General features: G+C 36.4%; 1 protein-coding gene and 1 long non-coding RNA gene across 9 annotated transcripts in view; one reads left to right on the top strand and one right to left on the bottom strand.

Annotated features, from left to right (window-relative positions):
* LOC113256322 (uncharacterized) overlaps positions 1–24383 on the top strand; it is a 41101-nt gene that overhangs the window by 1773 nt on the left and 14945 nt on the right. Inside the window, exons 2-5 of one of the 8 annotated variants that reach the window (XR_003316651.4) lie at positions 8558–8695; positions 10647–10756; positions 20823–20878; positions 21421–23706. This is a non-coding gene — a long non-coding RNA (uncharacterized LOC113256322). Of the gene's footprint in view, positions 1–8557; positions 12088–20822; positions 23707–24383 lie in introns of those variants that run through there. The other 7 variants (XR_006409749.3, XR_006409751.3, XR_008960781.1 and 4 more) reach the window with 7 other exon arrangements.
* LEMD3 (LEM domain containing 3) overlaps positions 21806–24383 on the bottom strand; it is a 61325-nt gene continuing 58747 nt past the window's right edge. Inside the window, exons 11-13 of the mRNA XM_026499604.4 lie at positions 23972–24077; positions 23792–23870; positions 21806–23577 (exon numbers count right to left, since the gene is read on the bottom strand). Coding sequence (XP_026355389.1) covers positions 23414–23577; positions 23792–23870; positions 23972–24077 — 349 coding nt within the window. The 3' untranslated portion in view covers positions 21806–23413. The remainder of the gene's footprint in view (positions 23578–23791; positions 23871–23971; positions 24078–24383) is intronic.

The following is a 24383-nucleotide window of genomic DNA, read 5'->3' on the forward strand; positions in this document are numbered from 1 at the left end:
TTTTTCAGATTTATTTATTTTTATTTGAGAGACAGAGAGAGAGAGAGCACTAGAGCCAGGGGGAGGGGGAGAGGGAGAGAGAGAGAGAATCTCAAGCCAGCTCACCACTGAGCTTGCAGCCCAACGCAGGTTTCTATCCCAGGACCCTGAGATCATGACCTGAGCCGAAACCAAGAGTTGGACGCTCAACTGACTGAGCCACCCAGGCACCCCAAGCATCTGTTTTCCTTAATTTCCCTACAACATCTAACATAGTTCTTTGCCCATAGTCTAACAGGTTGTTTAAAAACAAAAGGAAGTGAACACAGTACTTTGTGGACTGATATATAGCAGCTCTGAGCTAAGTGTAGAGAAAAGCTTGTTCCAAAGGATCGTAATAATTAGAGCTATATTTAAATTTTAGTTGACGTTATATACAAAAACATAAAATTATAAACAATGCATTATCCTACAACCTAATTCATATTAATATAAGTGGAGAGTTAAGTAATTGTATCGATTCTGCTGACCTGACAGCAAAACCAGCAGCTGGTTTTTGTTTGGTTTTTTGTTTTTGTTTTTGTTTAAGGACTATTTATTTGATGGGAGAGGAGTAGAGGGAGGGGAACACCAGACTCCGCACTGAGCGTGGAGCCTGAGGGCATGCCCCATCGATCCCATGACCTGGAGATCATGACTGCAGCAGAAACTAATAGTGGGCCCCTCCACTGACCCAGCCACCCAGGCACCCCATCCACCAGATGTTTTCAAGGCTTCAATAAGCATGTTAAAGAGAGGAGAAAAGAGCTAAAGTTACTTGAGTGCATGACAAGTGCCAGACACTGTGCTAGGAGTTTCACACATGGTACTTGATTTAATCCTTACAAATATCTCTGAACTTACTATCCTTTATCCTTATTCTACAGCTAAGGAGACTAAGGCATAGATAAATTATGTTACCAGGAAGGGGTGAAGGAGTATTGGAAATCAAACCTCATTCCAAAATCATATATACTCTTTTTACTGTACAAATCTGTCCCATTTTCCCTATATTAAAAAAAAAAAAAAAGAACTCAAAAACTGTATTCACTGTGCTCTTGTGGTTTTAAGTAACTGCTGTGCACTCAAGTTACTTCAAGTAATAGGGGTAAAGAATACATGTGGAAATAAGACCAGAGACTTAACTGGCTTGTCAGGTCATCCTTTGTGGGCCTGGGAGGTGGAGGTTGTGCCTTTGATAAGTACCAGGAACAGGAAAGGTACTACCCTCTGACCACATTCCTATGAGCTTTGTAATTTAACCACTGATATTTAAATCACATATTTCACAATGTTTTCTCTAATGTCTTTTTATTATAATGTTAATATCTTAATCATTACCTTAAACATTGTTTTTAAGACAAAGGATCAAGAGGGAACTGCTTCTCCTGCTCCCTATATACCGTCCCCTTCCCCTACCCAGTGGTGTGCCAGTAAAATTTTAACAACCGGATCTGGAGGAGGGAGACCTCAATTGTAACAAAAACCAATTGATGTGGCGTCGATACTCCCACCAGCCTGAGGCGGAGTGGGGAAGAGCTGCCCGCAACCAGCTCTCGGGCCTGCCCTAGCATACCACCGCCCCAACTCCTCCATAATTCAAGTTGCACAACCATAGCTCTTTCCACTTGCTGCCAGTTCTCTGTCTATAGTTCATGATCAAATGCCCCAGAGGGGAGAATCTGATTCTATCACCATTGTCCTTTTAGGGGAAAGTTCTTACTTGAGGCAATTTCAGAAGCCACTGGGCAGCCCACAGATTGGTTACCTCTGAGCCAGAGGTCCTCTCCTACTCCAGCTGTGACTAGTATGTAAGGCTAACATGCTATACGACAGCACCAATGCTGAAGAAACAGACTGTGTTGCTACCTTCTTAGGGGGCTATGGTTGGGGCAGCCTCTTTTAAAAGGAGACTGTAAGCAGGACAGCCTTTCAAGCTGTAATCTCTCCAACATACTGTGCTCAGCTCTTCAATAAGATCTTCTCAGCCGCTACACAAAGCTTTGGGGCAGTGTCTACTCTACTTACCCCAAGGAACCACTGGGTGGATGCCAAGAACTGCAAACAGGAGAATGCATCAGGACTAGATTGTACTCGAAAGCCCCCAGTCAGGGTGAGAAACCCTAAATTAGTACTTAAATTCAGTGAACATTTATCAAGCATCATTATTTTAAACCAATAATGATTGATCAGAGAGTAAGGGAATTTCCTTGTAGGAGGATGTAATAGACTCTCCAGGAGAAAATTTTTCCAAACTACACTCAATCCAAACTCCCCAAATTCTGCTTTCCTCCCCTGGGAAATAGAATGGTGTGACTCACCCGTGCTGAGAACTTTTATACTGGTGGAAGCATGCCCCTTGCCTCAGTGTGCTGGGGTGGGAGTAAGGTCGAGGAGAACTATTTTCAACATGAGGGACACAGAGTCAATGCTGACTAAGGGAGACACCTGAAATTTTCTCTCAGAGTCTGAAAAAGAATTTCCATTTTCATGACACCCTTCCAGCCCCCAGTCACCAGATATGCTAAAAGGACAAGGACTCTATACCAGGTCATGAAGTGGGACCCTTAAACAAAGATGAAGACTGAATTAAAATGAGCCTTTTCCATCTCTTCATGGTAAAATAATTTTGCTGCATCTCAAATGGCATTCTTTTATTTTACACAGTTGAAGCCATCACTCCTGTTGATTAAATTCTGGAGAGACTTAATGTATTCCCATGATTGATGTGTGCTGCCTGATTCTATCAGCTTTGGATACGTGGAATATGCTACAACAAGCAATAAATAGTTAACAAGATTTTCAATATTTTAGAGAATTAAATAATCCTCTCTAGACCAATTTCAGTACTTCTCATATGGAGAACATCGACCCCCCCTCCCAGTGTGTGCATGCGGTGTTTAAAGGTGTGTATTTTTCACATACCTTATCCCTAACCACAAACTACCTCCTTCATGTGTTGTTCAGCCAAAGCAGCTACAATCTGGTCCAGTTCTCAAGGAAACCCTGGCTGTGTTGGGCTTTCTGGGAAATGCTATGTTGCTCTCCAAAATGGTGCCTCCCTACAGGATTTTCTGAAGTAGTTTTACCTCTGCCTAAATTACACCCTGCGAGCTGTCATTAGAACCTAATCTCAAAATCAGATAAGTTCCACTCACTTGTGAGGGACCTGGGCTTTGGCATCAGACAGATCTAAATTCAAGCATGGCCTCCACCATTAAAGCTCATGGGACAATAGGCAAGGTACTTAATTACTCTAAGCTTTTATATTCTTCCTTCTCTGTAGAATGAAAAAATAAAGATACCTACCACTCATGATGCTTAGCGCTTAGTCCCATGCTAGCTAATGGTAAGTCCTTAAAAAATATCAATATAATACTAACTTTTATCATGACTTACCAACTTTCAATCACCACAGTCACTCTTTGCCTTTATGCTTTATCTGATATGATTTCCTGTCTGAAATGACTCATAGTTTCTCTTCACAGCTCAGAGTCCTACATTTGTTTTCATAATCACCTCTTAAGGAAGTCTGTTCAGATTGTTAATTCTTTCAACGCATGTTTTCTTCAAATACTTTTTATATTTATATCCAGGTTTAGTAATAGTAAATGTTTTCAAATGTTTTTAAGTCTTCACTTCCTCAAAGTAATCATATTAGAAGGCTACACACAGTTATGAATCATTACTCAAACTACTTCGTGAAAACCACTTTTAGATTTGCCACCAAAATATACGATGAATTTTTTTAAATATCTTCAACACAGGAAAATCATCTTTGCTTTCATTCATTCCACAAATATTTATTTAATGCTTACAATGAGCTGGATAGACAGTAAGGTAAACTGGTAAGATGCTTAGTATGTGAAAGTGATAACTGCTAACAAGAGAAATAAGGCAGGGAAGGTGGCTAGAAGTGTTGGAAAAGTAACACTAAAGACATACAAGAAAGAAAGAAGCCATGCTGGTGTTGGAGAGAAGAAGCAAGCAAGGAGGAAACACCCAATGTAGAGTCAGACCCGCCCTGTAGGAAGACCACCGAGGAGGCTGGCATGGGGAGAAGAGGGTGAAAAGGGGCTGTGGAGGGAGCATCAAAGGTCGTGGCCCGAGAGGCAATCATGAGAGGCAATCACGAGAGGCAATCGCGAGAGGCAATCACGTATGGTCTTACGGGTCATTTATAAGGACTGGCTTCCTTTGTAGTGAGATGGGAAGCTATAATAGGCTTTACACAGAAGAGCAACATGATCTGATTTACATTTTCACGGAGAACTTTCTTTGGCTGTTCTGTTAAGGAGTGCAGAGACAGAAGGGGAGACCAGTTAGGAGGTTCTTGAAGTAATCCAGGTGAGAGATAATTGTGATTTGGGGTAGGGAAGCAGTGGAGGTGGCGAAAAGTGATCAAACCGAAGATATATTTGGAAGGAAGGGCCCACAAGATTTGCGAACCAAATGTCTGCTTCTCTCTCTTCTTTTGCCCCCCCCCACTCGTGCTTGCACGAGCGCTCTCTCCTCTCAAAGAAATAAAATCTTAAAAAAAAACAAAACATGAATTGGAGGACCCATAGTCAGTTTGTCTATCACCCCCCACCTACATATGTGCATACACATGTGCAGACACGTGTAAGACTAGGCAGGTAGTTTTTTCTCTATGCAGCCCAAATGTGGTCTTCCTTACTGCACAGTGTATGGTATCAGAGGGAAGGAAGAAAGGCTCAGACAAGAACGTCCCTTTCAGTGAAGGAATAAGGGCAGTTGAAAGATTCAAAGAAGGAAATCTTTTTGAGGTGGTAATATAAACCCGAAAGCAGGGCAGGCAGGAGCATTCAGGCGGGTGACTTTCTGGGTCTAAGAGCTTCCAGCCCTTAAATCTTATCATCCCCTGGGTGATGCAAGTGAAAATCCAAAGTAGTGCTGCAGAGCTTTAACCCGTATCTCTCCTACTTTGAGAGTCTGTCTGAAATTGTCTTTCCCGGGTGCTGGTGTCTCATTTGTGGAGGCTAAAAGGTCAAGGTAGTGAGGAGAAAGCAGTCTGGTTTCAACCCATTCCTCTTGTAAATATAGGGACAGACTAGGATTCAGAACTAATGATCAGCAGTATTTCAAGAAGAGCCCACAGTAAAACCAGAAGGCCCACAGCACACAGGGCTGGGGAGCATTTTGGAAAAGGCAGGTGGAGGGAAAAGTAAGGCGAGTCTTCATGATTGACCTGTGGCTCAGTGAAAGCTGCCCTTGAGCAAAAGTGAGTATTGCAAACTTTGGGGTAGGAGAGCTAGGGAGCAAGACTTGGATACTGACTGAATTCTCAACAGTAATGGAATATTGAAAAGGAGAGTACAGTCTTCTTTTGGGACTTCCCATAGTGTTATGAGTGCTTTATAAATAAATGCTGTTGACTGACCGACCCTTCAAATGGGGGTGGGAGGATGGAAAGGGTATTGTTGAAGGGGGAGGAAGGGAGGTCGTTAATTTATACATAGGAAAAACAAATGGACCAAATAAAACTATCATTCACGTATCTTTCCACAGTGGCATAAAATGAAAAAAAGAAAAAGTTCCTTCTAAAAAGCCATTATATTCTGCTCCCAGTAGTAACAGACAGTTACAACTAGAACTATAAGCAAAATTGGCTTGCATTAATGAAAATATGTAATTCTATCACAACCAAAGCTCTGAAAACTCAAAATATTCAGTGGAAAGAACCCCAAAGAGACATTTACAGAGTGCTTGGAGTAAAAGCAAAGCATTAAAACAATAAAAACATTTTCCAAATGAATCAAATGATGCTCAGCTAACTTTATGTTACTTCACCTCAATACAGAAAAACACATCAAGAAATCTATAGCTTAAGTAAGCAATGATGTTATAAATATGAATGAAACAGCTCTGAACTATTTCCAGCTTTGCCTCTAAAATTCCTTTGGTCTGACGGCAGAACATATTATTTCCTGTTCTCATACTCTGTGGGAAGTAGCACACCCATTTCAATCTTTGTCACTTTTTTCCTGTAGCAACATCCACGGGAGGAATTATTTTGGTGCTGCCTACCCTAGGTTGAGATCTCAGATCCAGAAGCCATCTGGCAACGAGTCTCAAATTTTTGTCAGAATTACCTGAAGAGCCTGTTACTATCCTGCGCTCTTTTCCAGATACAATGATTCAGCAGGTTTGGTGAAGGATTCAGGAATCTGCATTCCTAACAAGTACCCCAGATGATTCTAAGAGAGGTGGTCCACTTACCCTTCTTTGAGAAATTCAGGTTTAAGTAATCAGAGTAATTTTTCATGTCTACTTTCCAATCGAGGACAGTAAGTTCCAACCTCTCTTTTCTAAAAAGCCCGTAACAGGGGTAGACAGGATTATAGGAAAATACACAAGTGCACATATAACACAGCTTTGATGACCTTTATAAAATATATATGTTTATTCATAATCTAAATAGGAAATTCAAATAACTAGAATTTTCACTTTACCCTATATTAAGTGAGGTTCATTATTAAATGAAGCATTGCAAGATTCTGACTTGCTTCCTGAGTCATCGATGATTAAATTAAGCTCCCCAGAGTTTTAGCACTGTGAATATTTTATTGTATTCTTAGAAAATTGGTTATTTTAAAATCAGATTATAACTCTTAGGTAACTGAAATAATTAAATTCATTAAGACATATCTTTAAAAATTACTCCAGGTAAACAGGAATCTTCTGTACCAATCTAATACTAGAATAGGATATACTGTATTATAAGTACATATATTTTTTGAACATAATGAAAATAGCATACTTCTCTAAACATTTCAATTACATGGGACAATATTTATTCCCCCAATCTCCAAATATGATAAGGCTCTGTCTTATAACAAAATAGTATTTTGTTATACTACTGCCCTGGAAGAAAACCAAGAAAAGTGATTTTGACTTTTTCCATGTTATTAAAGCACAATGGACAATGAAAATGATAATTTTGTATATAATTAGACTATTATTGAGATATGACACATTGTAATTTTGAAAATGTGGTTTTATTTAAATGTGAAACCATGTCTAATTTACAATGATGAATAACGGAATGAGTGTACATACAAGGCTCATGGCTAGTTCTTCGAATGTGAGAAGATTCAGCCCACAGGACTGCTCACAGAAGCAGTCTCTCCTCCTCATTCACTGTCTGCTCTTCACTTAATTCTGCTGCTCCTGGTATCTCCCAAGGATGTACACCATACAACAGAGCCTCATTGTTACCAGATAAAAGATTATACCAGCCTCTATGTTTAGTGTCACAGGAAGGAACATTTTAATAACAAAGCACTGATTGGAGACGATCGTTGGTGAAATACAACTGGTCCGTTCCAGTCAGGCGCTGACACCACTCGAACGACCGACACTACCGTAGTTCCAGTGATAACTCTAGAACACTGTCATAGCTGAGATCTCAAACTCAATGTTGTTCACACTGAGAAAAATAAATTTACATTAAGATTTTCTGCCTTTTTAAAGCAGAAGCACTGAGCATAAAAAGGAAGAATTCTGGGACACAATAGCTGGGAAAAACTAACAATAAAATGCATAATTTAGGAGAAATGAAAGACTAACAAGGTATGTCATTTCAAAGTAAGATAAAATGGGAGAATATATTAGTTTCAAAAGAACAAAAATAGTTAATAGTGAAGAACAACAATAACATGCTTTAGAAATAAAGGAAGAAGTCAAATCTTAGGTTTCAAAACTGTACCCAATAGGGACATACCAGAGAATTTACCATTATTTTAGGTTTTTGGTAAATCTTTTTTATGAGATTTAAGAAGTTCCCTTCTAGTTTGCTAAGAATTACTTCTTTATGAAAAGGTATATGGATGTTGAATTTGATTAGATGTTTTACTGCATCTAAATGAGATGATATTTATTTCATTTATTCTGTTAATGTGACAAATTATATTGATTGTCTAATGTCAAACCAGTCCTGCATTCCTGGAATAAATCCAACATGGTCATTATGCATAATTCTTACTTGTGTGTTGCAGGATTTGGTTTGCTGGCCACTTTAGTTTGGGGATTTTTGCATCTTTGTTCAATGAGACTGGCCTATAAATCTTCCCTTTCTGTATCAAGGTTATGCTAATCAGGAGTGCACCCCTTTTTTCTACTTGCTGGGATAGGGAATATGTCATTTAAAAGGGGAAGCACTGAAGAGATTATAAATTTTCAAAGTCTGTCTTATGCATGATCATTTTTAAGAGTGACTACAATGAAGAAGAGCAAAGGGATGTTAAAAATAAATCACATTTTCAAGCAGTTGGTCCCACAGACCTTGATTTAGAAATGATATTATACGATGGGCATTTTACATTATTTCATTTCATTCTCTCAACTATACAATTATCATTTTTAAAAATGAGGAAACTGAGTATTAGACTACTTAAATAACTTGCCTAAAGTCATACAACTAGGATGTGTCAAAGCTGAAATTTGAGGATGGGTCTCACTCCAGAGACCGTGCTCTTAAACATGCCTTTTTTTTTTTTTTTTTCCTCTTTCAATGCAGGGATCCAGTGTTTTGGAAGACTTTTCATATACCTGCTAACAGTAACAACCCAAAGGTCTGCAGCCAAAATAAACATAGCTCTTTTCCAAAGTGCTGAAATTATAAAAAGTCTAAAATGCCTGAGCTTCACTGCCAAAGGTTGGTAATGATTCAAAATATACTAACAGAGGAGATCAAATTAAGAAAATGGACTAAAAATAATTATGGGCATCCTAATTAAGGTAAACATTTAAATATATGTAATAAACGTTCATGGAGTTTTGTAAAATACATATATAATCCAACAGATTGGACTTCACTGCTAAATTTCAGAGTATTTCCTTCCAATTGCATGTATATAATATACTCCTTTCACTCTAGATACAATTTTTCATTTCTCACAATTCTAATATAGAAATTCGTTTTAGAATCAACAGGGTCTTTAAAAAATCACTGACAGTTACAAAAGAAAAAAAATTGTTGTCTATCTGCATGAAGTCCAATTTCTGCCAGGGGACTTGTGTTTGCTTCTACCTGGGGGAACTACCAACAGTGAACACTATATTTTCTCTTTGAATGAAGCTTTCTGGATCACGGTGGTTGGTGGTAGGAATTGGAACCACACTCTGAATGAGGACCAACTGGTTTCTTTGCTGTCCCTTTCCAGAGACAAGTCTAGTTCTCATTTATCCTGACTCTACCTAGCTTTATGCCAGGATCTTTTATCAGAATTCCTATCCTCGGTGTTATTTTTGTTGTTGTTTTCTCTCTTAGTGCCAGAGAAAATGATGCCTCTTCCAATTAAGAGTATCTGAGATGCAATATAGTATATTTGAAATAATGTACATGCAATTTAAGCAGCAGACAATATTTTCCATACCTTATTCTCCAAAAACTTATTTTAATGATTGACCATGATTCCATCATATAATCCATAATCCATTATTCTCATTTTTGTAGAATTGCTTCTCATTATCATAGTATAAAACTGTAATGAATATCATTTTCATATCTCTTCACGTCACTTTTGATCGTTTGTTCAGAATAAACTCCTAAATTAAAACATAAGGTCAAAGGGTATGAGGGTTAAAACATTTTTTAAATGTATTGCCAAATTGACCCATAAAAATGCTCATCACTTTACACAACTACCAGCATTTATATAAGGGGCCTATTTCCCCTAAACTAAAATAATTTTAGTCAAATTTCTTCTGTAACTTTCTCAATTGTTAATTACTCTGCATTTACATCTATGGCTGAATGTTTCATATATTTATTGGTCATTTGCAGCTCTTCATTTGTGGATCATCTCCTGAGGTCACTTGGCTATTTTCTATTGGAATGTTAGTCTTTTAGGTTAGAATGATTTTTATTTGTAGAATATTATTGCAAATCATATATGCAGTTACTGCTAATACCTTTCCATTTGCTTGTTTGTAAATTTGTTCTCATAATTTTTAGAGGTACTGATCATTTTTGTTTTAATACAACCACATGTAGCTTTTTTTTTTTTTTTCCGATTTCTTTGTTTCTGTGCTAAACCCTGTATCAAATGTTTTCCTCTGATTTTTCTTTTGGTTATTTTATGACTATTTCTCAACTCTTTATTCCTCCTGGAATTTATCTGGGTATGTGTAAATGACCAGGAACAGGTAAAAACTGCAAAAGGCCGATACTAATGTAAACTGATGATAGACTCTAATGTGAAAATAGAACTGGAGTGAATTCAGAGATTCAGGAAAAAGTCTAACCTGCCCCCTCATCCATTCTCTGCTACAATCTGCTATTTTCTTCCCTAAATCAAATGACTCTTTGCATAATATTATTCACGTTCCCATTGTTTGCAGCTAATTGCTTAGAACAGTGCTCCCCAAACTTGTATTCATGGCACAGAAAGAAAAGGAAAATCATTGTACAGTGCATGGTTAAACAGAAGAGGCTTCCATAACAGCTGCCAGAGTTAAGGAGGCCTTGAGCTCCACCGCTGTAAGGCCACATTAGCACATCTGGAACCCATTTGTGGCATACCACTTGAGAAGGTCTGTTTCAGAACAGCTCTGCTACTTACGTTCCTCTGGTAAAATTCCCTTCTCCACTGATATGTTGCTAGGGTTCTAGAAAACAGATGCCCAGTAATGATGTAGAGAAGCCCAACTATGACTGAACAAAACAAGCATCAGGAAACCATCCTCCTGCCCTTTTGTCCTGGACCTTGGCAAGGTAAGGAGCAGATACTGAACTTCAAGAAGACAACTCAACGCTTGTTGTGTTATCGGGACATATGAAATCTTTGTGAAAGATATCCTCTCTCAGCCAAGTTAGTCTAAGGAAACTGAGTGACTCCCACAATGTGGAAATATCTGGTCATTAAAATCTTCTAAGTTACTACAAGCCAAGGTCTGTACCTCTTCAAAGGAGACATAGTTGCAGGAGCCAAAGGCCCTGGCATTAGTTACATTATGGCTTTAACATTTTCTCTTAATTTTTTTTTAACTTTTAGAGAATGATCCACTTTCCCTGCTCATATTTAAAGTCACCTCAAAAAAAAAAAAAAAACAAAAAAAATAAATAAATAAAGCCACCTTTATCATACACTGACTTCTTATATACCAAAGTGCCCTTATAATTCAAGTACTTATTGACCATGTAATCTGTTATTGGTGTTGAATCATAATATAAAATACTCTTAGAAAAAGTCTAGGCCTCCTCTAATATCTTTCTCTGCTTCACAGTATCATCTATGTTCACGCCTGTATTTGCCAGTGTCTTGCAGACTGTCATTTTAAAATACAGTGCCAGTGCCATGAAAATCCATTACAAAGTGAACTAGCAAATCTCACAAAATACGTAGGATTTCATGAGGTTGATAAACATGATGGAGAACTATCCAAATCATGAACATAGCTACAGAATGTGTCAGTCCAGTTAGCAATTAAAGGGCAGAAGTTAAGACCAAAAGAGCAACGACACAAGAAGTGTATTTAAAAATGACCTGATTAGAGAGAAACCCTTACAAAAATGAAGTCTACGATATTTTTGTAAAATGATTCAATTAAGGAGTAGAAATCAAACATGAAGTGAAAATTATCATTTCAGGTTTCAAGTAATTTTGTCAAAAAATGCCAAAAAATTATTTCTAAGAGTTAAAATATTTAACTTCATTACATAGAAAATAAGTTTATTTTTATAATTTTAACAAAAAATTTCAAGTCAAAGTTCTAGTAAAACTATTTATTATGAAAATTTGGTCCCTAATTCAAGCGGATCTAATTTAAGTGACCCTCTGGTATTGGTTATACTCAATAATTATCTGTTTCAAGGTATTTATTGTCTGCTTATATATTTGTGTAACAGTGTTAACACAGATTTAATTTGCTTTAATATCTGATAGGGTTAGTCTCTCCTTTTCAATCATATTTTAATTTTAAAAACTTACTCTTTCTTGTTCATCCATCCAGCTGATATCATAGAAATTCATGTAAAATCCCTAGAAATTAATTTAAATCTATTGAAATCTTTATTGGAATTCATTAAAACTCTTTATCAATTTAGGAAGAATTAGGTAGTCTGCTATATTTAGTCTTTCTATTAAGAAAAATGACATATACCTCCATTTATTTGTTTTCCTTGATCTTTTAGGAAAGTTTCCTCACGTAAGTCTTACATATTTCTTGCTGAATTTATTCACAGGTGATATCAGTGTACCTATCTATCAAATCACCGTCTAAAAAATAATATCTCTATTGAACCAAGGTACCAATCAAAAGAGCCAGATTACTTTTTCTTAAAGAAAACAAGTAATTTTCAAAGACGGGGGCAATAAGGAAGGAATAAGGTGAGAATTTATTTCTAGCAACAGAACAGAACAAGACATTCGGAATAAACCTCCCATTATAAAACATCTTTTATATTGGATTAAACATGAAAAACATCTTTTTAAGTAAATTAATGTAAGGGAAATCCTTAGAGGCCAAAAAGAAAACAAAAGCAGAAAATCCAAGATGGGATCAAGTATGAGGCAGCCATGGCCCCAAGAGTATCTGTTGATGCCTGGTGACCTAGTTTTTAGCAGCAGAATATATATTCCTCTCAAGTTCACATGGTATATCCTATTCTTCAGGATAGACCAAATACTAGGCCATAAAATAAGCTTCAAAAACTTTGCGGGGGGGGGGGGAGGGGGTGGCACCTGGGTGGCTCAGTCAGTTAAACATCCAACTCTTGATTTTGGCTCAGGTCATGATCTCAGGGTCTTGGGATTAAGCCCCACATTGGGCTCCACACCCAGTGCGGAACCTGCTTAAGGATTCTCTCCCTCTGCTCCTCCCCCTGCTTGCACTCACACATTCTCTCTCTAAAATAAATAAATCTTAAAAAAAAAAAAAAGTTCAAGAGGATTGAAATAAAACAAAATATGTTATCCAATCACATGGAATGAAATTAGAAATCCGTAACCAAAAGAAATAATACATGGAAGTAAAACAACCAACGTCTAAATAACCAAGGGTCAGAAAAGAAACCAAAAGGAAATTAGAATACTTTGAGATGAATGAAAATGAAGGCCCAATATACCAAAACTTATGGGATGCAGCTAAAGCAGTGCTTAGGAGAAAATTTATAGCTGTAAATGCCCATACTAAAAAAAAGATCTCAAATCAATAACCTAAACTTCCACCTAAACTACACTGGAAAAAGAAGAGCAAAATAAATCCAAAACAAGCAGAAGGAAGGAAATGATAGACTAGGGTAGAAATTAATGACATGGAGAACAGAAAAATAATAGACAATATCAACAAAATCAAAAGTTGATTTTTTGAAAATATCAACAAAACTGGCAAATTTGTAGCTAGACTGACCAAGAAAAAAGGAGAGAAGACTCAAATGAGTAAAATTAGTAAAAAACAGGCATCACCATTAACATTACAGAAATGAAGATGATTTTAAGGGAATGCTATGAACAACTATATATACACCAAGAAATTAAGTAATAAATGAAATGTAAAAATTCCTAGAAGGACACAAACTACTAAAACTGACCTCAGAAGAAAGGGAAAATTTGAATAGACCTATAACAAGTGAAAACATTGATTTAGTAACCAAAAACTGACCTATGAGGTCCAGGCCTGATGACATCAATGGTGAATTCTACCAAACATTTAAAATATAATGAAATCTTTCCATTTGCAATGACATGGATGGAGCCAGAGAGTATAATGCTAAGTGAAATAAGTCAGTCAGAGAAAGGCAAATTCCATATGATTTCACTCCATTGTGGAATTAAGAAACAAAACAAAGGTGGGGGGGGGGGGCAAGAAACAGACTCTTAACTATAGAGAACAAACTGATGGTTAGCAGAGGGCTGGCAGGTGGGGGGATGGGTTAGCATTAGACGCTTAGCTGACTGAGCCACCCAGGCTCTCCAAAAAAATATTTTGAGATTACTATAAATGAAAACAACATACCCACAGCTAACATCATACTTAATGGTGAAAGACTAAATGCTCTTCCTTTAAGATCAGGAACAAGACAAGGATATCTGCTCTTGCCACTTCTATTCACCATAGGGCAACTGGGGAAAAGGGGGGGCATCTAAGGTAAAAAAGGCGGGAACACTAGGAATAAATACAACTATATATGCAGATGACATGATCTTAAAAATAGGAAATTCTAAGGAATTCACTAAAATCTGTTAGAACTAACAAACAAGTTCAACAAGGTGGCAGGACCCAAGATCAATATACAAAAACCAATTATATATTATGCATTTGGAATGGACAATCTAAAAGGGAAAATTTTTTAAAGTTTCATATATAATAGCATTAAGAAAAAATACCTAGTAGTAAATTTTAAAAAAGTACAAATCTTATATTCTGAAAACTATAAAACATTGTGGGAAAAAATCAAGACAAGTAAATGGAAAGACATCCCATTTTCATGTATTGGAACACTTAATATTGTTAAGATGGCAGTACTCCCAGTGCTGTACATTAATATACAGATTCAACATAATCCCATCAAAATTCCAGCTAGCTTCTTTGCAATAACTGAAGCTGATCCTAAAATTCATAGGAAATTCAAGGGATCCAGAATAGCTACCAGTCCTGAAAAAGAAAAAAAAAGTTTTTATTTCAAAACTTGCTACAAAGCTATAGTAATCAAGACAGTGTGGTACTGGCATAAGGACAGACAAATAAATAAATGCAATAGAGCTTAGAGTCCAGAAATAAGCCCTCACTTTTACTGTCAACTGATTTTCAGCAAGGGTGGCAAGATAATTCAATGAGTAAAAGAACAGTCTTCTCAATACGGTGTTGGGACATCACAAATGGATATTCATGTATAACACAATAAAGCTGGATCCCTATCTCCTGTAATATATAGAAATTCACTCAAAATAGACCACAATCTAAATGTAACAGCAAAAATAATATAATTCTTAGAATAAAACATACAAGCAAATCACCTTGGGTTAGGCAATCCTTTCTTAGGCACCAAAACACGAGCAACAAAAGAAAAAATAGGTAAGTTGGATGTCATCCCATGGGAAGAGCTAGGCCCAAGGAAACAGCATTCCAGTAAGAAGAGTTTGAAGGCCCTAAGGTGGAAAATGTATCAGGGAACAGAAAGTAAACCAGAGTGGAAGAAGCATGATAGGAGAAATATTTGAAGAAATGAGCATAGGTCAGTTGATATAGGGCCTTGAAGGCTCTAACAAGAAACCTGGACTTTCCTCTAAATGCAGTAGGACCCACTGGAGGATTATATTTTAGGGACGGACATGTTCTGATACATGTTTTCGAAGACAACTTTGATTCCTACAGGGAAAATGTATTACAGCTGGGCAGGGAACAAGGGAGACCAGCTTAGGCTTTTGCAGCAATCCAGGGAAGATATAATGATGGTGTCAACAGAATGGATAGGTCGGATATCAGATGATAGATAGACAGATAGATAGATAGATAGATAGATAGATAGATATAGATAGATAGATCGAGATAGATAGATAGGGAAGAGCTGAAAGGACTTATTAACTAACTGAACGTAGGAATTGAAAAGAGAGAAAGTAACTTCTAGATTTTTGGCATCAGCAACTGGCATACGTGGTGTAAATTACCGAGAAAAGACAAGACTAGAGGAAGAATGGGTTTGGAGGCAAAGAAGCATGAAAACTGGAGCTTCGTTTTAGTATACAAAATTTGACAAACCTTTAGTCATCCAAATGGAGATTTTTTCAGCAAACTGAAGATACACGTCTGGACCTACGGGAGGAGCCAAGCTGGAGAAGCCAAGCTGGAGACAGACATTTGCGAGTCATTCATTAGGCTGGGTAAGATCACCCAGAGAAAACATCTAGACAGAGGATAGCAGAGGAGCTCAGACTAAGGCCGAGGGCACTCCAATATTAAGAGTGAGCAAAGGAGGAAGACCTGGCAGAAGAAACTGAACAGGAGTAACAAGTCATGCAGGAGGGAAAATGGGATTGTGGTGTGTAAAAGAGTAACTCACAGATATTTAGTTACTTGCATGGAAATTTAGTCACATGAGGTAGACAGTGAAAAACCTATCAAAGAAAAAAGACCAAAAAAAAAAAAAAAAAAAAAAAACCCCAAAAAAACCAGGGGTGCCTGGGTAGCTCAGTTGGTTAAGCATCTGCCTTCGGCTCAGGTCAATGTCTCAGGGTCCTGGGATCAAGTCCCGTGTCCAGCTCCCTGCTCAGCGGGGAGTCTGCTTCTCCCTCTCCAGTCCGCCATTCCCCCTGCTTATGCTCTGCCAAACAAATAAGCAAAATCTTAAAAAAAAAAAAAAAGAAAAGAAAAGAAAACTACCACCACCATAGGAAAGAGGTGAGAAAATGGAGGAAGCAAAGTACAATCTAGCAACAGTTAAATCTTGTTTACATAGCTTGTTGGTAAATTGAATAGATGGCAGCTAGCAAAAAGGCTGAGCAGAATGTCCTTAAGCAGGCTAATTGATCATCAAAGAAAATAGTGTCAGGTTATGGATTTGCCAAAGCCTTGAGAATTTAGCCGTGGAATATACGCGACAGGCTTTCTCTGTGTATTTTTCAGCGTCTACTACCTTAGGCCCAGGCACCATTTCCTTGTCAGAATTTCTCAAATGTCACAGAAAAAAAAGAAGGAAGAAAAGTATTTCAAGAATATGAAAGCCAAAAATTGTAATCAAGAGATGCAAATTAATATTACAAAGGGTACCTTTATACCCATGGTTCTCAAACTTGACTGTGCATCAGGATCCCCTGGAAGGTTTGTGAAAACAGATTAGGAGGCCCCAACTCCAAAGTTCCTGGATCAGTAAGTCCAGGTGGGGTCCAATAATTTGCTTGGAGTAACAAGTTACCATTTGATACTGATGTTGCTGACTAGAGAACCACACGTTTTGAGTATCACTGACCTAGAGAAACTTGAATATGTACAGCAGGAAACATATTCAAGAATGAGTATTCATAACCACCTTACTTATAATAGTAACAAACTGAGAATAATCTCAATGTCCATAGATATTTGAATAGATAAAATTGTGGTGTGTTTTATAAAGAATACTATATAGTCATGACAATGAGTGAGAGCTACTTGCATCTCTACAGATGAATCTCAATAACAATATTGAACAAAAACAGTCAGTGAAGTATATACATTTGATTCTATTCATAGAGAGGTCAAAAGCAGTAAAAACAATATAATATCTAGAGACACATATGGTAAAACTGTAATGAAAAACAAAGAACTATTAACACACAATTCAGAATAATGGTTATCTGGGAGTTGGGAAGGAGAGCAAAGCAACAGGCAAAGGCAAAGAAGTGCTTCAAAGTCAATATTCTGTATCTTAAGATGATGGTGTACTTCAAAATGTAAGTAAAATATTCAATATATTCTTTTATGTGTGAGTTATTTTATAACAACGAAAAAAAAAAGTGTAAGTAAAAAAAGAGGCAATGATCACCAATGTCCAATGATGCTAAGAGTTCAAGAAAGATGAAGATATGGAAATGACTCTTGAATTTGGCACAAGGAAGGTTTTTGGTGCTCCAGAAGAACAATTTCAGAGGCATGATGAGTACAGAAGCCAAATTAGAACAGACCGAAAACACTATAATACAAGACATGAAGTACTAAAACAGTGAGAGAAGTGCAAATCATGTATTTCAGAAATGCACATAGAAGAAATTACTTTCAGCCAGAAATCATCAACAACACTTCCTGAAAGCGACACATGAATAACAGTTTAGAGGATGGGCAAGATTTGGGTATATAGAAACAGGAATGAAGGATATTTCATGGAACAATATGAACAGTGCCGGTAAAGGTGGAATCAAGCAAGAGTTAGGTATGTCCGCGAAAGTCAAGCAGTGCAGTTCAGCTGGAGACCAGCGGCAGACCAGTGGGATTCGGCTGGAAAGGCACACGTTGCTCTAGACCTGCACTGTCACTGTGGTTGACGCTGGCTATACATGGATACTGAGCATTTAAGATACAGCTACTATGACTGAAGAATTAAAGTTTTAATGTGAATTAATGTAAATTTAAAAACTGATACCTGATTCAGTTATAGGAAAACTTCAATATGTTTTGAAGAACTCGGATATGTGAATCTACTTTTTCCAACAGTAGAGGTTATAAAATCTAAATATAGATCCAAGTATTTTCAGTGAAAATGTAGCATCTGAATTGAGATGGGCTGTTAATAAGGTGACCAACTGTGTAAGTTTTAGCACTGTAAGGCATACAACACAGGGCTACCCCAGCTGTAAGTGTAATATATATTCTAGATTTTAAAGCATATAAAATAACTCATTAATAAAATTTTTAATTACATGCTGAGGTAATATCCTGAAAATATAAGGTTAAATAAAATGTATTAAAGTTAACTTTACCTGTTCTTTACTTTTTTTTAATGTGGCCATCATAAAATTTTAAATTACACATGACATTATATTTCTATTGGACAAGCACTGGTCTAGATAAAAGGGGCCTTGGATACCAACTTAAACTTGGCTATTATTCAGTAGGAAATAAAAAAACCACTAAAATCTCATTAGTAGGGGGTTTTTTTGGTTGTTTTGGTTTTTGTATTTTGTTTTTGGTAAAAGGAGTATTGCAGCATTTGGAAAATACAAAAATAACACTGCCCACTAAAAGTTAAAATTTTAAGTTAATTCAACAGATCAAAGCAGAAATGAAGTCGCCAAGAAATGGTTCCAGGCCTGGAGGACCTGACTAGTTTACAAAGGCTGTATAATAAATACATAGTTTCAAGCAAGTTTCTAGTCATGGGTAGACGGCAAGCCGCTCACGAACAGTTCTGTTTAAAAGTCAACCTTTGTGTTTGTTCTTTCTTTTGACAATCACAGGTTTCTTGACCTACTCAACATTTCATTTTTTTACAAACCAGGAAAATTTCTAATCAGTATCAGAGAATCATAGATAATGCCAGAACATTATGTAAGTTAACGATTCTGTTTTTTTGGAAAGGAGAGATTCTCAAACGGCTTCGTCTTGCCCTTCCTCCAACAATGTTCTACATTAGAAAAGTCAGAGGATTATTTTGATTAACTGCTACAATTCCGAGAAATCTTATCTAGCACTCCGATTGGGCTCTTGATCTCCCCCGCCTCCAGTAACCCATAATTTAGGGAACGTCACCACCATCTAACCAATTGCCCAAGCTAGAAATGTGATAATCATAAAATTTCCACTTCAACTTCACACCAAGGACCTTTTCAAATTCCATCTTCTTAATTTGTTTAAACTTTCCTTAATACTTCACGCCATCCCCAACCATACAATTAAGTATGGCAGAATTTGCAGTGAACTATATTTCTGTCTCAATATGGATTCTCTCGTTCATTTTCTCAGTCATCTAATTTACTTTCTTGGTTTTAACGCCCAAATTTATCTCTAGCTCAGATCTTTCTCAAAATACCACAGAATTAGAAATCCAATCACTTGCTAGGAACATCCACCTGAGTAGTGCATAGGCATCCCAACCTCAAAACGTCCAAAATTTCAATTATCATCTTTTCCATCTAAATGTTGCAATTATTAGAATTCCCACACTAGGAAACTGGACATCAGTTTATCTCCCAATATCCATTTTTCATCACAACAAATCCTCACCTGAACTCCCTTTAACAACCAACATCCAAACTTCATGTGACCTACAAAGCCTTCCACCATCACTGCCCATTTTTATATTCAATAATTCAATATAAGTCACTGCTAGTACTCTATACATGCAATAGGTTGTATCTCATCAGTCTTTTTTCATGTGCTCTCTATGCCTAGATAACCTTCTTTTCAATTTCAGGAGCATGTGCCAGCCTCCAATGTCCACCCATGAAAGAAAAAGTTAATCTAAGTACAAAGGTTCTATTGGTTTTAAAATCTAAGAATCGACAAAATGACTCTATCCTGCTGCCCCTAGCAGAGGTTCTCAGGCACAAAAATCTACCATTCGGATATATTTCTGGTCATAAAGTTTCTCTAATGAGGCTTAGAGGCAGCAGGTACTCATGCCTACCCAACCAAGAGAATGAGCATCCTGGACATTCAGTTTCTTTAAACCACAACTTTTGGTTTCTAATTATTTTCAGTTCTTAAGTACCTGTTCCTCAGCATCCTTTCCAAAAGAGTGGCTGCCCAAATTCTGCTTGATTTAGCATCCTCTGTTGAGTCATCTGGAAGAAGGGACTTGCCGAGATAAGTCTACGAAAAAAGGGCGAAGAAGCCATGTAGGTGACCTATAGTAATGTGACATTACTAGGAGCAGTGAGAACTGTCAGGTCAATCTGATTAAAGGAAATATTCTGGGTATATGATACAATAAATCATTGTTCACTCAGAACTCACAGCTTGTCATCCAAACAGTCAATACCATACAAGGAAAATGTAATGAAGTCGAATATCAGGCTTCAATATTCACAAGGTATTCAGGAATCTACAGACCAATGAATATGAAAATGGATTTTATAAAAACTCAGGTTCCACACATCTATTTTTATGAGCTCATCACAAGAATAAAATCTCCCCTAACAGCTCAGGGGAGAGGAGACTTATCATTGTATCTATACTAATTAAGGTGTGTTTAATAAATGTTAAACTGAATTAAAATATGGCTCAACTGTTATCACATCTGCCTTATGTCTTCTGCCTCTATTAAGAGGCGTAAGGCACCTCCCTGTACTCCTAGAATTTCTTCTGCTTTTTTCTCTCACTATATTTTCCACACTATCTTTTAACTTATCTGTTTTATGTTCTTTCTCTAGACTGGTACCACCTTGAGGTTCTGGCCATGTCTTTTTCATCTTTGCATCCCTAACAGGTAACAATGCCTGACCTTTATTAACTATCAATGAGAGCCTACCAACTAACTGACTAATCAAGTCCTTTTACTTGATTAAACCATCAAAAACTAATGCTATTCAAAGTAGCTAGCCCATAAACTGTTGGTTTATAATGAGATAAGAGGTTTGAGCAGAATGTGTAAATGAATGGCTTCCTTTTTTGAGAAAGTCTTGCTATGAAAAAATGTCTAAACAGTGCTGCTTTAGTGATACAGCTGATTTATAGTTTTGCCCCACTTTGATCCAAACACTTGAGAGTCAGAAAAAGACATTTTCTTAAAGAAAAGTAAGATGCTGAGGAATGGATGGTTAAAATTAACTTTAGGGTCTTCATCCATCTTTATGAGCATATATATATTTACAGATCCCCAAGAAGATTTAAAATAAAGGCACCCATTTTCAGTGGTTAAAAAAAATAAAGACACAGGGCACTTAAAAAGTTTTTTAAAAGCCAAGACACATTAAAAAAAAACCTAATAAATTTTTAATTAGAATTTTTCCTTTTTTTTTTTTTTAACAGGACAAGTAACAGATTACATCAAACTTCAGAACTTCTCAAATATCTAGTTATTATACACATTCCCATCTGTCTTGCAGGGAGGGATCTTGGTCGGCTTAACAGTTTCAGATAAAATAAGCTGCATAATAGTATATATTACAATAATAAATGTACAATGTTTACATGAAATATGTTTTAGAAGCAAAAAAAAAAAAAAAAAAGATGCATCTGCATCAAAAGGCGACCTTTTAAAATGCCACAACTATTTTTTACATTCACTCTTGCAACAGGTCACAAGATGGGGGTCACTAAGCTCAGATAAATCACTATGATGCACATAAAATACAGAAGGATTGGTTATTTTATATATTATATATATATTTATATTTTCACACTTTAGCATCTGAGACATAAACTGAGAATTTAAAATTTATTCTCTTCAGATAACAAATCATTTTTTATTCTTCATAAACATGGTGCCCACAAAAGCACATAGGTAAGGCACAATAGGGTTTTCTGTTACAGAACAGTGTGCATCATGTTTACTTAACCAGAAAACGTGCATTATCTGTGCAAGTTCATGCTGCAAACCCAACACATATACAATTAAAAAACAGAAAGGAAACTGAGCTTTAAACAAAATCAAAATTGGTACAATTCCAGCTGTTTCACATATTCATTTGGACTGACAACGATATATCAACAGGTTATCAAAAAAAAAAAAGCCAAGTGTTACATTACAAGTAAACTCTGCTCAGCAACTATTTTAATCTGAAATCATAAACAGTAATAAAGCAACTTTACTGAAACAAAGTAAATACCGAGGCACAAAGCAACAGTCACTCGTGCATTTACTATATTGCAAGCTTTCATGACCCAAAATTTCAAATATAATTTTTCAAATACACATTTTGCTGCAACAATATGCCCTGCTTTAAACTTGACATATGACAGGGGAGCTGACATTTCATTAAATTATAAATAGATTGGGAAAATGACTTAATCCCAATAGTACTATGTCATAGTCCTAGTATTTATAATAAATACAGCTTTTCACAAAATACTTTTCCAATATCTGCCAATTGCATCTTTATTGCTCACATAAATTTGAATCCATTACAACTGATATCGGAACTTTCACACAAAATCATACTCAGACATTTTTATATAAAACTTATAAAAGATATTTTAAACTTGTATCTAATACTTCCAGGTGTTTGGCTGTTTGATCTATGTGATAGTACAGCCATATGTATATATGTGTGTGTATATATATACACATATACACATACATATATATACACATACACACATATATACACATACATATATACACATTAGATTATGAATAAAATAGGAAGCTTATTTTACTGCTTTAATGCAGACATCCTCACAAAACAAGACTACTTTCGCCACCACCAGCATTTATACATATATACAAAAGCCAGTTTAAGTACATGTACATCCACCTACACTTGCATGTAACCACTAAACCCAAATTAGTTTTCCTGTATTCCAGCTGTAACAAATGAATCTCTTACAAGCAATAGAAACCTAAGGTTAAATTGGGAAATTAACAGTTTTACCACATTAGCCTGGTAAGGAACTATGCAGGTGACTGTATACAAAAATTCACAACATTAGTTCACAGGGAATTATGGAAATACAAGAAGCCTCTTCACCATGCTTTTGTGTGGTTATCCAAACACTTTGTGGTGCAAAAACACAATCACCACATCTGAAAATGCTTAATAAAGTCAATGTTCCTCATGCAAAACTTTAAATGCATCGGCTTAACTGAACTCCAAAAACTGAATGAAACAATTGTTCTGCCTACTCAGCATTGCTGCCTCACTGCTAAGTCCCTTTGGAACCTTAAGATTTCTGGAACATTCAAACAGAGCTGTATTCAGTAAAAAATATTACATACGAAAAGCATTTAAAAGGAAGACAGGAAGCCAAACAGGAATTTTCCTATTGTAAATACCAGTCCTAGGAGTGGAAGAAAGTCTTTTCAGGAACCTCCTTGAGAATTGGCTAGGCCAGTCCGAAGACGAAGATGAGACATAGAGTTCATATGTTTATTTGATGGCTTCAAGGGAGTATTGCAAGTAAGAGCTTGGGGAAAGCGATGGTGATATCTATCTAGTCGTAAATATTTTACTGTAACCAATTTCCCTGTTGTAAGATAAAAATAATATTTTAGATCTGTAAAAATGTGCTTAATATTTATAGAAAACAAACTGTGGTAAAAGACATATGAACATAATATGCAAATAAAGTAATCTTAAATAATTACACTAAAAATGCTGACCTAAAATTCTTTACTTTAAAATCTAGTATAGTTTAACAGTAAACCATAATTTATCTTTTCAAAATATAAACTTCTTACCATCAAACCAAGAGCCATGCAATGCCTTAAAAGCTTTTCCAGCATATTCTGGAGACAGACATTTAACATATACACAACCCTGTGATATTAAAAAAAAAAAAGAAAGAAAGAAAGAAAAACAGTTTTAGTTTAATAGCAACAAATCCAAAACGTAGAATTCAATAGTAAAAGTTACTTTACCTCACGTGAATTTTTATCTACTGCAATGTGAACAATGCCATCATTATCACTGCATTTTTCTAAAATTGCTTCTTGAATTGCCAAATGCCACTGATCCCCTATTTCCCTAAAAATTAATGAAAACAAAAATCAACAACCATACTCCTACTCAATAAAAAGTCTTCCTTGTCTCTTATATATAATCCTACCAGAATGGGGATAGTTTCAAAATCACATGTTGTTAAAACTAGCGGTTATGTAAATGTTTGTTACTAGCAGTAGACAGATTTAAAAAATATTAGTATTCGCAGTCCCAGACCTTCTTTCACTTTCCAGTGTAAGAAGGCACAGAGCTGAGGCAGCAAAGGATCAGCCACCGGCAGCAGAACAAATGGGTTGTCATTTTTACATCTGAAATCTTATGTACCTATTG

Source organism: Ursus arctos, unplaced genomic scaffold, assembly GCF_023065955.2.
Source record: "Ursus arctos isolate Adak ecotype North America unplaced genomic scaffold, UrsArc2.0 scaffold_21, whole genome shotgun sequence".
Classification (NCBI taxonomy): domain Eukaryota; kingdom Metazoa; phylum Chordata; class Mammalia; order Carnivora; family Ursidae; genus Ursus; species Ursus arctos.